At 40.4% G+C, this 18,431-nt stretch overlaps 1 protein-coding gene across 1 annotated transcript; it reads left to right on the top strand.

The window, feature by feature from the left end:
- The first annotated feature begins 5,633 nt into the window (after positions 1 to 5,633).
- LOC114438945 (rho-related GTP-binding protein RhoA-D-like) lies at positions 5,634 to 17,154 on the top strand. The gene is made up of 5 exons (XM_028410599.1): positions 5,634 to 5,767; positions 13,553 to 13,708; positions 15,276 to 15,396; positions 15,760 to 15,890; positions 15,978 to 17,154. The coding sequence occupies exons 2-5, from the start codon at positions 13,553 to 13,555 to the stop codon at positions 16,149 to 16,151; spliced, it is 582 nt and encodes a 193-aa protein (XP_028266400.1). The 5' UTR covers positions 5,634 to 5,767; the 3' UTR covers positions 16,152 to 17,154.
- The last annotated feature ends 1,277 nt before the right edge of the window (positions 17,155 to 18,431 follow it).

The following is an 18,431-nucleotide window of genomic DNA, read 5'->3' as shown; positions in this document are numbered from 1 at the left end:
GGCGTTAGAATGCAACAGCCACTCATAATCCAAGAGCTTTTCAGGAAAAACAAGAGCCATAAAAATCTGGGATTATGTTGTTCCACGCTAGCGGTTCAGGGAAAGGAATATCTCTCGTTCCTCCTCTCATTCTTTTTTTAATCCTCTCACATTCTCAGTTTTTCTGTCTCTCTTTCCTTCTCTAAATCTCGTAAACAGCTTTAGTTCTTATCAGGATGGGATCAGACAGAAAGCATTCCATTTGGAGGCTGACTAGAAAAGTTTTCTCTTGATGCATTTGTCAGCTTTATACTGTACTGTAGTACAGTTAAAGGAAAGTGGGGGTGGGGGTGTAGCAGAGACAATGTAGTTTCCATGGGTTTAGAGGCTGAAAAGTATTAGTAGATACTGTGCCCTTAACCCATCCCTGCATCCAACACCCTGCTGCACTGTGGCTCAGTGTACATAAGCTGGATTAGATGGTCTGACACAAACACAAGTATGCATGCCTTTAGCTTTACATATTTGAGCAGCTGGATATCAGGCCTGAGTAAAATGGGATCAAACTTTTACTGTCTCCTCGATTCCTCATTTTTATGTTTGCGTGACTCTCATCCCTGTAAAGCCTGACTAAGAGGAGGAACAATTGTTTCTTAACTCCTTGCAGAAACGGCCTCATAAACAACAGTCGGTCCAGCATGGATTCACATTCATACAGGTTTCAATTGCCCGATAGTCACACACCATCCCACCCATACAGATGTGTGTCTATGGAGGCATCGCTGTGCAAAGCACGGACACTGAAAGTAATTCAGTCTGTTTGTATAAGCTTCCAGTGGGACTACACAGCATTCATTCATCCATCTCATCCCTCCCTCACTCTTTCTCTCCCACCTCTGACTTCTTTTGCTCGTTTTCTCCCCCGATGACAACATCCTCTAATGATTAATAATAATCCATGCAGGCCATTGGCTGTGATTCGGGAGCTTTTTATATGAGAGGCAGCAGAGGGAATTTTCTCTCTCTCTCTCTCTCTCTCTCTCTCTCTCACTCTCTCTCTCTCCCTTTCTGTTCCCAGTAGTGTCTTTTACTCAACTGACTCCAGCTTACTGAGGAAAAAGACACCAGAGGGAGCCAAGATAAAAGACACTTTGGAGAGGAGAGAACGGGTAAGCCCACATCCCCTGCTACTAATAGGACTATTTTGAAGAAAAATCAGCTCCAAGCAGGAGCAGGAGGAGGCAGATGGGATCGGTGGTTATAAATGTCACCTAGTCAACAAAGAGTGGATTCTTTATATTTGAATATGATTATTTAAATACATCTTCTGAAGAGTAGGCAATGGTGGCTCATGAAATGTCAGTACTAGTTCTATTAGTCTCTATAAAACACCCAATTTATATATGAAAAAAAATATTATGCAGTCTCTAAGAAACACAAGTAATGCAGAGGAGTGGTAAATCACCATTGGTGTGACTTGAGAGCCCTCTAGTGGTCACACCTGTACACACACTGACTTCTACTAAAGGTTGGATGTTGCTGGCAAAGTAATATAAATGTTAATCCCCTAAAATGTAATTAGTTTGTATTTTCACTGATAAATGCTAAGGTTTTAAGTATTGGCTACAAAATATTGGACAACTTATTTTATATTCCCTTTAATCTTTTGGTAAGTTACAGTACTGAGATCCTCCATATAAATATTGTGCATTTTATTTATACTGCTTTAATAAGTGGCTCTAAATAGTAATAGAAAATATAGCTGTATTGTTTCTATTTGTATTCATGTTGTATGATTTTGAGATGTTTTTTGTTCAATCATTGATGTGTAAATTTTTGCAGGTGTCGTGTTTGTTGTGTTATTACATATTGTCTATTTAGAATAAAGATGTATTGTATTGTATTGTGATGGGGACAGCATGTGGGACCTTTTCTTTGAAAGTGTTTGATATGAAAATAAGCCCAGATGTCAGTGGCATTCTTCTAACCAGACCATGTCAGAAGGTTGTAATGATTTCATTCAGCAGCCAAACAAACAACAAAAGCAGCATCAAGCGGAGGATGATGAGATCCCCTTCTGCTCCCTTATCATCAGCATTCCTCATCCTTCCAACACTTTCTAATGATTTTCATGCTGGCTGTACTACACATGTAACACCACTGAGGGTCAGTGTGTCTTCACATTTCAGCAGAATTATTGGCATCAAGGTAAAGTCAGGACATGTAGTCTGACTCTGCTCTCACAAGTAAACTTCCTCTGGGATGAGATGGTGACTCAGAGGTTCACAGCAGCCTCGAGCTTGTTTCCCTGTTTGTGTGCTCACTGATCCATGCAGCCCAGTGTTGGGGTGAAAAAGATGAGAAATGCCACGTTTGGGCTTTGATTGATGTTTCGATATTCTGAGGCTGACACTATGACCACAGCACTGGATTATCTAGGCTTTGATAAAGTTGCTGTGTTCAACTTCTTGTGTACTTTTATCAAAGAAGAAATTTTATTTATTTTAACAAGAATCTATAGATGTTGTCTCCTAATAATTGTTTTAAAAGGTCACTTAGTAACATTGTCTAAAAAAAGTCAACAGCCTACACATGATGTGCAAAGACAACTTGGTATTGTAACTAAAAGTTAGCATGCTAACAAGCTTGCTGCACTTCGTGTAATACCCAAATGTTTAAAGCAAGGTAACTGGTATCTTCTGAGATGCACTCTAAAAAAGTTCAGTTGCTTTGCTTCAAACTCTTGAAAAAAATGACCTGGATGACTGAGAACCATCACTCACATTTTGTGTAATACTGTTAGAGGGTAAACTAAGGTTTACATGTAACATGGACATCAGCGACAGAGGATTGTGTCTTGTGTAGAAATCATCTAACAACTGACTGTTTAAGTGACTTCAACTAAGAATACACATTTTGGAAAACATGTAAGACTCATTTTAACCAAAAGAGGTTTAACCATTTTAGCAGGAAAATCATCTAGATGTTGATTCCAAAGCTTTAATAATTCGTTAGTGTTTGTTTTTGTGTTTACACCATCTGTAATATAGATGTGACAGTAGAAAAACTGACAGAAAAGAGATACTAGTTTGATGCAGCTTCCAGTGAGCTTCAATTTACTGTTTACTGTTTTTTTTTACTCTCATGGCATCATTTTTCAGATATAGAGACACAACTTCACAGCATGCACACAACAGAGCATTTAGAAACAACAGAACCAGATGGTGCCCCTAGAAGGTAAAAGTAAAACAAATATATCTGCAGAGTTACTTGGCTGGAAGTGTAAATAATACCCATTTGTACACCTCATATGGATAATAAATCACAAAGTGCACTGCATCAATACAAAATACACAATTAAAAAATTAGTTATAGTCCGGTTCTGGTTTGTATTCAGTGTGTGCAGCCATGTATCTGCATTATTAATCATCCTGCTGTTATAACAGAACAGAGCCTGTTGCATCACCATGCAGACAGGTGAAGGAGATGACGATGCAACTGTAACAATGACATGACATACATGAATCTGTGCTTCATAGTTCTGAGCCCACACTGCAGACCTGAGATATGGACTCATTTCAGGGTTTATGTTCTTATCTGTCTCTGATATCCTGCATCATATTCTTCATATGTTTACATTCTATAATTTTGTCATCTCAAGTGTCTACACTGGTATGTTTGTATTCTTATCTGAACAGAGTTCGAGGGAGGAATTTCTTTTAAACTATACAAAAAGAAGAGGCCCATCTCAGCCTGTGCTCTTCAATAAATATTTGAGGTCTGGCACATATGTATTTTATTGCAACTAGCAGATACTTTGTATTTTGTAATAAATATTTTGCATTTTTGTTAAAGAGCAGCAAACATGTCACACACTAAAATGTACTTACATTGCCTAATAGGCCTATATGGAGCCAAAAGCTTGTTTAGTGTGTATACTCAGTACCCTCTAGCTCCCACAGAACTTAGCATGGTCATGATGAATTACCATTGTTTGATGGCAAGAATCCAAAAAGTTAAACTCTTTGACAAAATTTATTTCACCTCTTCAACCAAATCCACCCACTGGTCCTACAAACCTGACTCCATATAAAAAAGCTCCAAATGTACAGCCGTTAAATTAAAGGAGTCAGTGGAATTTAGCAGTTTATCCAGAGACAGCAGGAGACTAACACAGTGTAACTGCGGTGTTGTAAATCTACAAACTGTGGCTCCACCTCAAACACTCATCCTATACTCCACTATGGCCCCACATCAGCCAGAAGCTCTAATTCCAGACAGCGACACAGAAATAGCATCAGTACCTCTGTGGCACTGAGAGGTGCCAGTGTGCAGTGTTTTATTTGAACAGTACAGTATGTGGGTATTACCATGGAAACTGCAGAAGACTGTCCAAATGACTATCAAAGAGCCAGGAGGATGCAGAGAAGGCGCACACAGCAGGCATGTTGTAGAAGCTTGTGGTTCCAGTCTTACAACAACTGAGTCTTTGTTATGTTAGAAATGTGCTCCCAGATGTTTTTCTTTGGGCGCAATAAAACTTACTGGTTTAACTTTAAAAGAATGATGATATGATTGTGAGTACTTATAATAAGCTACTGTGGTCTACTAATACCGTACTGTAGGTCATGAAATGTTCTCTCTACCCCAGAGCTTGTGCTGCTGTGTTTTTTGTACAGTGAACTGCACTCTGCAGTGAATGAACTTATGACCTCACTGAGGGAATGGCATGTTAAAAAGCTCAAATCCCTGTTGTGTGATTTCCTGTTGCACTGTGGGAGAAAAGCACTTGGGTCAAAGTCTGTTTCCTTACACAACAAGAAGTGAAACAACAACACACAGAAAACAATGACTCTGATGAGAATAATGAAAAACTTATAACAGAAGTATAGAAGAAGAAGAACAAGAGAATGATGGAGAAAAACAGAGAAGGAATAAAACACAGATCAGCATTCAAACAGCGTCTTTATATATATGATGTCATTGTACTTTAACCGTAAAGGGGGAGGGGGCTTTTTAAACGCTTAAACTCTTTCAGCCAATAAGGAGCAGGCGCTGAAATCTCAAACTGCACAGGCTCTGTGGTGCGTTCATGTGTAGTTAGGAGTTTTTCACTTCTATACACCAACTAAGTGCTTTAAGTTAAGAAGCTGGTTTCGTGTCTAATCTTGGTTGATTGATCTTGTGAAATCGCTCTCTTAATGATAATACATTTATAGAAACTATTTTTTGTCTTCCTACACACCACATAAGCCCTTCACAGCTTGAAAATGCATGATAATAATGGGATAAACTTACAGATTTAGAGATTTACTTTTTTATATAACATGTTGCAAAGTAGATGCTAGTCGGAAAATAGGCTACCCGTCATAAAAATGTGTTCTATTGTTGGCGACAGAGCACACAGCCTTGCTACTACAGAAATGCATAAAAAATAAGAAAAAACATCAACATGTGCAGCAAAAAGCAACAAAACAACACTCTCAGATATGAGTCTGATGCTTTTCTGTCACATGATGCTAAACGGAATAGCCGTTCCGATCTCATATTATTATTATTATTATTATTTAGACAATAGTGGGTTGACTAATTGTTAACTGAACTAATAGTTCCGGGTGTAGTTATTTCTGTAGGGACCCTGAATGCACCACACTGGGAGGGTCTAGTGAGTATCATCTTGACTGCTTCTCGGCCGTGGTTCACTCTGATTACAGCTGCTTTCTGGGAAGGGCAGGAGGGAAACACAGAGCTCAGTGGTATCTGAAAGCAGACTACTACTTAAGTCCAGGTAAGGAAATAATATTACTCTTTCTCCCAAAACATGTATTAGAGTGTTTTTGTGGAAATAACAATACGAGTAAAAGTACTTGAAAGCAGCACCGCCCCGCTCGTTAATGATCCGAGATGCCAGAAGCAGCTCGGTGAGTTGAAACCTGTTACTGCTTCAGAAGTTTTTCCAGCAGCGTTTCGAGGTCTGCTTGGTAAGACGTTTGAATAAAAATGCGCTATGGACACACCTGTTTCCTTCCTACTGAGGATGTGGAGCATATCGGTAAACCCAGCCCTGTATCTGTCCATAATATACTTCATCGCGTAATTTAATTATTGGACTTTAGCTGTAGAAACACAACGAGATGATCTTTAGTCGCTGTAAAAAAACAACAACAACAAAAAAACAAACAAACTTTTGCCGTGTCTTTCTCTACAGGAACCTGTTCGACCAGTCAGCGGGTGTTGATAGTATCGGGTGTATTTCTTTTGCCTTCTTGACAGGAATTCTTGGAAAGCTAAAATATCAAAGCACTATTCAGTTATCGAGGGAGTGACATCTTTTATTTAGTTATGCAGTCAAAACAAGTGTGTATTCTTCGCCTGTGTCAAACAGCTCAAACGTTTGTCAGTCCCGAGGAAATTCCTTTCCCCGAGTCACCACACCCTTGTTGTGCTGCTCGGCTACCGTAGCGCAGACCCTCATGTCGTCACAGCGACTTGTTCTTTTGGTTTGGCATCATACTCGAAACAAAACTGTCATCTAGTGTGAACCAAAGTCAAACCTGCAAAACTCTGGCATGCTTCAAATGACTACTCCTATTTCTGTTTCTGTGCTGACACACACACACACACACACACACACACACACACACACACACACACACAGGATGTTGCAGGTCAGACACGTGTGCAGGATGTAGTCCTCTATCCTCCCTTGTATATGAATATATGTTTAGAAAAATATGATGTCATTGTGACTGAACAGCTGACTGAGCAGTGGAAATCCCCAATCTAAACTACATCTTTGGCTGTAAGTGTTGTAAATTAGAGAGATGTAGACTGTATGTGGCTTGTAAATCTAGTACATTTAATTGTAGGATTTCCACATACAGTACAATAAGTGGTGGGATGAATAATGCACGATGTCCCCAATAGGGTGACACCAGAGGTTTAGGCTTTAGGCCTTATGTAGCCATTTTAAGAACTGCTTTATCATATAGGACTTTAAGTAATACAAGAAAATCACAAGTAATTTAATTAGTCCTTAATGTCAAAAGTATAACTACAGTGTATGTGTGTCGATGATGAGTGTAGTCGGTGTCATTTTTGTCTTCTTTCTGTATTGAGGTCAGGCAGATGAATAGCACAGTAGGTCAAAGCCTTCATAAAAGACTGTTAACGGATCAAAAGCTGCATGCATGCTTTGATAGCCAAAGGCCATTTCACCCTGGTGCTGCATCCTATTTTGGCAAGTGACTGACCTATAAGGCGTATTTTACTTTTCACAGATTACAGTTGAGGAAATACACTAGTACTGATTTAGGAAGTAGTGTGTGGACAGGAGAGTGGTTGCTCAGATGGGATTTTTCCATCCGCCCTGCTTATAATCATATTCTTAGGAGAGCTGTGTGTTTGTCCATTGTTAAGCTATAGGTGTTTATCGGCTGAGGTGTTTAAACACCATGCTTCACTGTATCCTGTCTCAGACTAGTGTGGGCAACTTTCCATCAGCAGTGATTTCCATGGAGGCCGGTGTCCCTCTGAAAGCTAATGCAGCTCTGCAGCTTGTTCTACACAGTTAAACAGAGGAAAATTCAGTTGAGTTGAGGCTCTTAGCCCTTCCCATTTTCTAGCCATATATCTGTGACTGACAAACATGGAAAATTGTGTCGGTAGGCTGTGGGGTGTATCACACACGGGCAGCTTGAAGAAAAGGTTTAAGAAAATCTCTGCAAGAGTTTCCGCTTTGGATCTTAGGGCTTACAGTTTAAAGTAGCCTTAAAAGGATAATTTAAATATCCGGTTTCATTCTGCACCGTGTTGTGCAGAACACCTGGGTCCTTAAGCTGTGAAGCTCACCATGTCCCCCCCCACTCTTTGACTTCTTACTCTTTTTATTAATAAAACATGGGTGTATTTCCTCTGTGGGGACTAGCAGACCATTATAAGGTGGGGCAGTGGCATGTTCCCAAATCTGCCGTGTGTTTTAACATGAGAATAAAAAGTTAGTTGAGTAGGTCTGATAAACTGCAGGGTGGGGCTCTACTCACATTGTTAAAGACAAGAAGCACTAGGTGTGCTAAATGTGCCTTAGAGTTTCACACAATGTCACACATGGACAGATGAGGGAAAACAGTGTTGGTGTTGGAGGATCTGACTCTATTGAGACTGTGAGCATGTGAGTCAGCTTTCATTTTCTGCTTTCATTTGTGCTGTGTATGGGAATCGGAAAAGGAGGGATGCAGCACCCTAAGGATACGCACCATTAGCTCCCTGATGGTGACATCACACTGCAACACAGGAAGAGAGGGAGAGAGCGAAGAAAGTGATGAGAGGAGGACAGAGTGAGAACAAGAGCCTGGAAGAGAACGGGTAGAAGAGAGGAGCAAACAGTTGCAGGAAAACAATCAAGTCAGCTGGTGCTACACTATGTCCAGCTTTGGTGGTGTGTGTTTGTGCATGAGCACACTTTATAATCTTGTAACAGCAGCCTTTGTCAAAGACTTGGAGAGCATAAAGTCCCAAATAGCTGTTTCAATACAGCCCGTGATTAATGATGATTTATACTTATGTAATATTAATCGAAGACTAAATTATTACAAACTGTAACTTTTTTTCATTGCTGGTGCTTTACCTCCATGTTTTAGTTGTGACCACCATGTTTCTCTACCTCTTCCTTCACACCATCTGTCTGTTTGTGCTGCAACCAGGAGGCTCAGAGGCAGATGAAGGAATAATTCTCTGTGATATTTGTCTCTTTCGTCCTCTGCTCAGAGCTGAGCTGTGTGCACTGTGATAAATTGGGCTGGGGGAGTCTCGATGGCTCTGTCCTATTTTGGGCTCCAGCTCGGTTCTCTGACTTTTGCTGCCTCCCTGGCCTGGATCCTGAGCAGCCACTTCTGGTCTTGAGTTTGATTCAACCTTGAAAATTTAAGCTTGGCTGTAACTTTGAACCAAACATTTTCTAATCCATGTTTGGTTAAGAAAATGGGGGGATGGAGAAAACTCTAGACTCTAGAAAAACTCTAGAAACTGATCCTGCATGCATATATTTTAATTATATATTGCATTTTTATGCATTATATAACTCCATTGTACATGTACAGCCTTAAGTAGGTCCACATTAAAATTAATTAAGCAGCAATCAGACTATCATCTTGTTACATTGCACGCAATACCTCCTGGATCTACCTAAATATTTTTCTTAAACCGCTGCTAGTATGTTTGTCATATTTTTACTCAGTATGGACTTTGGTTTGGACACACACACATACAATGCGTTCACTTTCCTGTGCAGCAGAAGCTATGCCTTCTCTGTCTACATGGCTCATTTAATGAATAAAACACAGATGCTGCTACAGTTTTTAGTTATCAACAGCATTTAAAAAGGTGGAGCACAGGGCTGGACTAGAAACAACCTGTTTGTAACATTATGCTGCTCCACCCATTCAGTTTCAGAGTTTAGGGTTAATATTTTTAACATGCAGCATTAAAACTTTGAAAAACAACTGTACTGCACTACATAACAAGAACAAGTTCCACTTGTTGTCTCATGTGCATAAATGTTTATTGAACACATGTTCTCTAATGAGTAAGCTTTGTGTAAGATGTGCCCTGAATATTTCAACCAGGAGAAAGAAAAGATGGAGGAGATGCCGGTGGGGGAGGGATGTTGTGTGTGTGTTGAGAAGAAAAGGGTGAGAGCTGTTGAAAGTAGGTGAGAGATTCCTCATGGCTTATGTCGTCCCACATTTTTACACAGTCAGACAGGGCTGTGTATGAGTGCTTGGTGACCCGTCATTAATCATCACATGGAATGCACTTTGCTTCTTTGACCAATCAGTGTGTCAATATCGGATCTGCAAACACTCAGTTAATATTTTTCTTTTAATAACAGCTTGTCTGTACGTCACAGGCGTACAGTTAGTTTACAGTTGCAGGGGTATCCCGGCACAGCTGCTTGTGTCACTTTCTAAGGAGAAGGAAGACAGGGAGGATTAACATGTGGCTAAAACACTGTTTATCTTATTGTAATTCAGAATTTCATTTTTGGCCTTACTTTGAGTATTCCTACAGCCTGTGGTGTATATATTAGTCTTTCTTACTCAGAAACTTACTGATAATGCACTGCCTGTTAATGGTCCCTGCACACTCCAAACCAGAAGCCACTCTCCACCCCTGGAGTTCCTGATCAGAATCAATCACATGTTTATTAGCATACAAAAAGCCACATTACAAGAAAATGGGTCAGTAGAAAGCTGAATGTTTTATGAAAGTCTGATGTAATTGAAACATCAGACTAAATGACCCACACTTTTATGACTTAACTGGAACTCCCCTTGTTGACCTGGAGTTTGTAATTGAGGACTGTTACAATAATAAGTTTATGCCTTGTACATACTAGCCAGTAAATGAGTGACTAAGTGGAGAGTTTGTGTAAATTCTGATCTATATTAAATGAGGCTCGTTGTTACTTCAAAAAGAGGAACAAGTTTTTTATCTTGCTGCCCCTTGGGGAGCTCATTTAGGTGCACTGTGTTATTTCTACCCCCTGCTACCTCTAATGAATAAGGCTGGCTAATGTGTTACCACTGTAGGTGAAACTCACAACATGCCAGGGAGGAGAAATGAGGGAGACAGACGAGGTAGCTGTACCACATGTGCTGGGAATAAGAACTTTGTACTTTTCTACTCCTAAAAAGCACAAACATTATGCAAGGCAGGATCATTCCTCCTCAGACACGTGCGAACATGCAGACTTCTCTACAGTTACCTGCGGTCAAGAGTGTGTGTGCAGGTGCAGTAAGTTCTTATAGGGCTCTGTCTTTCACAGTGAGATTTGCATTAATGTCAGAAATCAGAAACGATCTTGTCTTTGTTTCTGATGTTACCTTGTATGCAACACATTAACTTAAAATTAACTTTTTAAAATATTTGTTTGGTTGCACCTCCTGAAACACACATCATCTCAGTTGGCTCAAAACTTAAATAGTCCACTTCTACAAGACTTTAATTATGCCTGCTCAATGCAGCAGGAACATTCATCCAGTCTTCTTTAACCCAAGTCTCATAGATAAGTGTAAAGGAATGACAGATTGTTGTCATAAAAAGACAAAGATTCCTTATATACCGGTGATTGTTTTGTGTCTGTATATGAACCCTTCCTGAACTTTAGTTCATATAGCACACAGGATTTAAGTTTTTGTTGGTGCAGTAATCTGATTTGGATTGCCGGTGCTGTTATGTGAATATTTCCTTTGTGTTATATAGATACTAGTGAGCAGCTTTATGCTACTTTCAAATGCAGCAGAACACGCTCGGTGATGAACTTTAATAAAAGAATAAGTCCTTCACAGCTCTTATGCTGTCCTTGTCCTGGCACAGTGTGCAAACACAGACACATTAATGCCAAGTAAAGAGGCCATTATCCCCACTGAGCGCCATGTGCAGTAGGGAGCCTGCTGTGAGAGCCAATGTCATCAACAAGCTGCATTATTTTATCACAGCACAAAATCTGCAGGACTAGACCCAATTTTCTGAAGCGCTCTGTGATGGCACTGTAGCTACTAGTCACGTGTGTTTCAGTGTGTCTTCCCTCTGGCAATGACAGTATGATGTATGGCATAGTCGCAGCCTGCTATCACAGAGAACAGGTGGCTATCTCCAGAGACAAACCGACAACACACCCTGGCCCGAATTAATGTAAAAAAGCAAACTGAACAATTGTCTTTTTATTCTTGTGGTGAAAATGGTAGCTGTTGTTGTAGTGATTGAGGGTGAATGACTGAGCCCACTGGAGAATCGCAAACTGATGTAAACGGGCAGAACCTGGATAGGATAAATATTTTCTCCTTTTTAAATAAGAGAATCATTTGTTTCCTCGTGGACTTTAATTAGCTAACAAAGTCATGTGGAAGCAAAATTCTGTTTACAATCCAGAATCAACACGGTGTGACCTGTGTTAATATGTGTGTGAGTGTTTGATAGGCTGAAGATGCATACTAATGAGTCACTGAGTGCTGAAATAGATGTTTCAATTTCTCACATTCTCTGGAACATTTCTGCTTTTTATCCAAAAGGAAATGACCTCAGTGCTTTCTTGTCATTAAATTAGTAAACACACATTTTGTTTTAGGTTGTAAAATGTTTATTATTTACTATAATATATTTTAGATTTTACTCTTTTAGGCTACATTTAAAGGTAGGGTAGGATATTTCATTCTGATGCACTTTTTGTTAAATTAGTGTAACTTCTCTTTACAATCCGATAGCAACCAATTAGTTTGGCAGTTTTGCTTTAAAACGAAGAATATGAATCATCTGTGGAAGCTATAAAATGCTAAAAACATCAGCCAATCCTACGAGGCGCACCTGCGCGTTTAGTTGGCTGGTTGTCACTCTCTTCCTGCTCTGCGCGCACCAGAGAGGTACGTGCATGATGGCTGAAGTCACAGACTGGTTGGGAGGCGTGGCTTCGGGGTGAGCTCCGAGAGAAAAGGGCGTGTGTTTACTTTCAAAATCTGGCTGACTCTCACTGAATTTTCAAAATCTCCTACCCTACCTTTAATTATCACCATTACACTCGATTGGCAGTAGATGATTCAACATGTGTGACCATTATTAACATTTTTTGTCGATGCTAGCAGCTGTTAATGTTATGTATTTTATCATGTGTCTGGTGCCTACAAGTACTAGAGGAAAGCAATTTGTAGAGCAATATTTATTTTCATTAATAATAAAGGTTGAACACAGAGAGCATAAAAGATCACATTAGCTGCGATCACTCCACCCCAGCTATAAATAAAAATACTGAAGCTGAGGGGAAGTGCTGTAATTCTTTATGAGTTGATCACTCTGTGCTACTTCTTTAAATGTGTGTGTCTGAGTGGTCACAGAGGTTTTGATCTTTGTTCCAGGTGGTTTGTGGAAGCTGGTGCTGGTGGCAGACAGCCAGCACATTGTCTCATCTCCTACTGCCTTCTCTCCATTATTGTCAGCCTGTGGGAGATGGCTATTGATCTGTGTGTGTTTGTGTGTGTGTGTGGCCACCTCTCTCTCCTTCTTTCTCTCTCTCTCTCTCTCTTTCTCTCTCTCGCTCTCTCTCTCTCTGGCAAGCCACAGTTCACTCACATATGCACACCTTTCAAGCAAAGAGATGTGGAGAAAAATGTGTTCAATATAGAGGTGTCAGACAAAAGCAGTAGGAGCTGTAAATCACTTGACCACAGGGATGTAGAAGTGAAACATTAAAGATCATTAATGATGTGAATGTGTGACAGGGGTCAGGCAGCATGTTAGTATGTGGAGCACTGCACCAAGTCTGTGGCTCTCTTCCTTATCCCTTACCTCCCACTGATTTTTCTTAAATGGTGCTCAGCCCGACTGTTTTTTTTCACTCCACACACAGGACGCAGCCCAGGAAAGGGAAAAGGGTGTGGCTCTAAAACAGATCATCTCTTTTTTTCCCCTCACTTGTTCTCACTGCTTCTATTTATGGTTTCATTCTTTCACCTCCCTCTGCTCTTTGAAAAGACTTATGTCTCCAAACGTATAGACTAATCAGGGTGTGTTCTGTTTGCAGATGGCTGCGATCAGGAAAAAGTTGGTGATAGTCGGAGATGGTGCATGTGGAAAGACTTGTCTGCTCATTGTCTTCAGTAAGGACCAGTTCCCGGAGGTCTACGTCCCTACTGTGTTTGAAAACTACATTGCTGACATTGAAGTTGATGGAAAACAGGTAATTCAAATATCAGCTTTCTTGTTTCAGTTCAATAACTTTGGATCATTGTTTCATATGTTTATACATTGTTAGAATGAGATTGTCCACTCTCAAAACTTCACATATGGTCTCAATTAGGCGATACTTTGAGGTCAAAAGAGGTCAAAATATGAATTATTTCATCAAACAGAACAGAATGTACTGATACATTTTTCTGTTCAGCTCGAAGAGACGAATGTTTGTTACATGTGTCAGTGTATTTAATAGGTAAGGAATAAATATTATTAGTTTCTATATTAAAGTGTTACAACTTAAGTAGAATGTATTATTTTTGCTGCTTTTACTTCTAGTTCTTGTGGTATTTGACTGAAGGTTTGGTCACCTGAAAATGAGAGATAATCCTCCAAAAGACTGTGTTTTTATGACCCTGTTGAGCCCCGTCCATTGAAAACCACACATCATCATAACCAATGAAAATAAGTGCGAACTGTGACCAAATATTCGAGCAGTTAATTGTTACAAAGCCACAGACCTCCAGTCAACAACAGGAAATGGATCAATGCCACCTTCCTGTGCGGGGTTAGAAATCTCCCTCCTCATACATCATGACTAATGTCCTATTTCCTGTTCCTGTTTCCTGCACTGCAAAACTTCCAATCAGCTGGCTGAGGTTTGGCTGATGAAATATAAAGCAGATATCTCAGCTGAGTCATACAGCTTTAAAAACTGTATTATATGTTTCATAACAAAACCCTACTGTTAATCTTACAGCCACTGCCTGTTTATCAGCCTTGCATTAAATTTGTGGCTACAGCAAATGAGAACGGGAGTGTCAGGAGGCTGACTCTTGAGAGACACCTAGTGGAGGAGGAATCAAAAGCAGCAGATGAATGTTCGGCAAGGTGTGAAGTTTTATTTGCAGACAGAAGATGTGCTGTAGCTCATGTACCATGGAAAATGCCCAGCCTGTGGTATACTATAAGTCAGAAAGTGTTATGTCTAGCCAGACTTGCCAATGTAAGTAGTTTGTGAGCCAACACGAAAGACTTGGCAAGACATACGTGTAGTGAGACGTCAGTCCAGATTAACTGCAGAGATTCTATAGTTGTTCCCCGGGGGACGATTAGCAGAAGCACAAACAGTTTTCCAGCTGTGATTGTAATGATAGTAAATTAAATCTGCAGATAGGAGACAGTGACACTGAAAGCCATGAGATGACACTTCTAGGCTACTGTGTTCTAAACATTAGAACAAGTGCTGCAACTTTTGCTAGGCATTTGTTTTATCTGGAGCAGGTCAGACACTGAGGGACTGCTAGCAGTTTGATTAACAGCCTAAAGCTCGTGAGAACCACCTCCGCCTCTGGGAGGTGCTTTTTAGGTGGAGGAATAAATGTTCCTTTTCCTGTTTAATCAATTTGTTTTGTTCTTATTGTCCATATTTTATGTTTGTGTTTACTCCTCGTCTTGCTGTCAATAAGGAATGCATTTGCCTGCCTTTTTTAAATATGTATGTGTGTATGTGACTGGATTTATGCTGTGTGCTAGCAGCCGCTTGACTTGCTTGTTTTGCTTTTCTCTCTCAGGTGGAGTTGGCATTGTGGGATACAGCAGGTCAAGAGGACTATGACAGACTGCGGCCTCTCTCCTACCCAGACACAGATGTTATCCTCATGTGCTTCTCCATAGACAGCCCAGACAGTTTAGGTAAGACTGAACACTTATTCAACCAGAATGGAGGCTACATTTTATGAATCCATGGGTTTCCTAATAGGTTTAAAATGTAAGACTCGCATATATTGTGCTGCATTTATGATGGTGATCCAGCTACAGCACGTTTGATAACAGTGATGCAAGTGGTATTCCTGCTATAGCACAACATGGCATCTTGCTTCAGACTTCACAACTGTTGATTTTGGCTAAGCTCGGACCACGTGTCTGCCAGGGGTCAGTGGCCTCTTAATGTTTGTATGCACAGTCACAAGGGAAACTCTCCAACTGTCCTTGTAAGGCAAAGTATTTTGAATGTACTGTGAGACTTTTTTAAAATGTATTTTTTAATGTTTTCAGAGAACATTCCCGAGAAGTGGACACCTGAAGTGAAACATTTTTGTCCCAATGTCCCAATAATCCTCGTGGGCAACAAGAAGGACCTCAGGAATGATGAACACACACGTAGAGAGCTGGCTAAGATGAAACAGGTGTGTGTGTTTTTGCGTTAAATCATTTTCTTAATGTACGCATAGGAAAAAAAAATGTAACCCACTGTCGGTATATGAAATCCTCAGGAGCCAGTGAAGTCCGAGGAGGGCAGAGACATGGCCAACCGCATCAGTGCCTTTGGCTACCTGGAGTGCTCAGCCAAGACCAAGGACGGCGTGCGGGACGTGTTTGAGATGGCCACCAGAGCGGCGCTGCAGGTCCGCAAGCGCAAGAATACAAACCGCTGCCAGCTGCTGTGAAAGGCCAGAGTGTGGCACACAGAGCGAGGCTTAGAGAAACCTTAAATCAATGGCTTCCATGGACTATACCTACTTCACAGATGCAGAAATGCCACAGACAAATATGAAAGACTGACACACCTGTTTAAAAAGCACCACAAATCTATTCACTCTTTTATTGCTTGTTCCTTTTTTTGTTGTTTATCTTCACCAGCACACCAGTCTCAGTGTGATGGATCTGCCTTTCCCTTTCTATGTATGAATGTATGTTTGTATTTATATGTGCATATACTTTACAGATACGTCATGCCTCTGGCTCTGTATTAGGATTGTTTACAGTGAAGGGTTGTGTGACTTGTGTACATGCCCACAAGCTGTCTTTCTCCCACAGTTCTGAGGTGCAGACAGTTTTAGATTTGCTGCTTCTCATGAATGTGCATGTACCACTCGGTCTACTTTTTATACATCAGCTTCATCTTTTCTTTTTGTTATACCTCCTATTAATTTTTCACCCTGAAAAGGTGCTGTGTCAGCAGAGCTCCATTTTCCACAGCTTTCTCTTCTGTCACAATGGACTAAATTTAGAGCCTGTTCACACTGCATTAATCCACAGAATCCTACATCAACAGAAGCAGCAGTGCTTATTTGTATGGAGAGGTTTTGGACTGCACCTTGGTCTCTCATCCATGGCGATAGCTTAAACTGGCACAGGAGACAGTGGTTTATTGTGGTGGGCACAATGCTCACAGACGTCACCAAGTCCTGCCTTCTGTCTGAACTCTGATTCAGTATGCAGTCATTGCACATCATTGTGTACTAGATTAACTGGGCATGAATGCACACTGTAGTCCTCACGTTTCCGAGAGCACGCTGTGTACAGCCATATTGATATCATAGGCCTATTCCGTGTATAAATGTTTTCATAATATTCCCAATTCATAATTCAACTGGGAGCCCAAATGTGCCATCTGTTCAGTTTGGCTCACCAAGATAAGGGGTCCTGTTGGCTGTTTTGAAATGATATGCAACCGCCCTTTTATTTGACACTATAAGGGCATTACTTGAAACGTGATTGGACAAACAGAGACTGACATTGTAGTGAATACCCAGTAGCCATTTAAAGGATTGACAAATAGGGTCCAAAGAGTTTAAACAGAATGTGCTGTGTCCAGGTGTTGGTGTGAATGGTGTCTGAAACGATAAATTTTAAAATATTTTCAGATTTTTCTGCGTATAGTAGATTTGAAGAATTTGAAGCAAATTTGGAAACATTGTCACTGCTTGCTTCCACACTTCAGACAACAGGAATCATGAAATCACTGTATCTTTAAACAGACCTCTTTCTGATGCAATTAGTTTGTGCTTTTTTTACCACACCTAAAATGTGATTGCCCAGCAAGAGCCCTGAACATCCTGTATGTGAGTTTTCTTTAAAGGTCATCCGATCATTATTACAAGCTACTATGTTTATCCTACACACTCAGATAACACAGTGGGCCTGTGCCTGACAGTGCCTCCATCTTCAATGTCAAACAACCCTATAAATCAAGAAAACATGTTGATTGTGATGGCGCTTTACAAACAGGAGTGGGATGAGATGAACTGTGTGAATAAAGTATTTTTGAAATACTACATAACCGGAAGTACCTCTGTTTATTTTGTAGTAGAATGACTGCAAAAAGATTTTTAACGCATATCAAATTGGCTGCCTTAACAATTCACATTCATAACTACAAGTCAAGACAAGTGTCTGTTCTGTAATGCCGCGCATGTGCACATCGATTCTCTCGTAGCCCCGATCTGTTTTGATGAGGAAAAAGTGATATTTGAGACAACTTAAAACCTGTTAGATTTGATTCACATCAGGAAAATTGGAAATCAGAGGCCATTTTTGAGTGCTCTAAATGACGGAAAGCAGTTGAGACTGAAGTACAAGAAAGGAAAGAAAAGCTATACTGTTCGCATTGGCTGCTTTTGAGCTGTTGTGCTAATTTTTTTGTTTACGAGACTGACGCATGTCGAGTGAAAAGTGACATACTCCGCGCATCCGTGTTGGCAAAATATGCTAACCAGATCGCTGTGGACCGTATTCTCATGTAGTGTACCATTTTGAGCCACTAGATGGGCTAGTGAGTCGTAGGTCGTCTGTCCTTAATCTATCAAGAGAGTAAGAAGTACACGTCACGTGTTCGTAAAACACTAACAATGTTGGCAGGTGGCGGTAATGGACCTAGGAAGTTAGCTGCTAACCGCCAATAAACTCAAAAGAAAAAGACCAGTGCTGGCTCCGTCTATCCTGCT

This window comes from Parambassis ranga, chromosome 7 (genome assembly GCF_900634625.1).
Source record: "Parambassis ranga chromosome 7, fParRan2.1, whole genome shotgun sequence".
Classification (NCBI taxonomy): Eukaryota; Metazoa; Chordata; class Actinopteri; family Ambassidae; genus Parambassis; species Parambassis ranga.
Note: the sequence above shows the minus strand (reverse complement) of the source record. Positions and strands in the feature narration are given on the sequence as shown.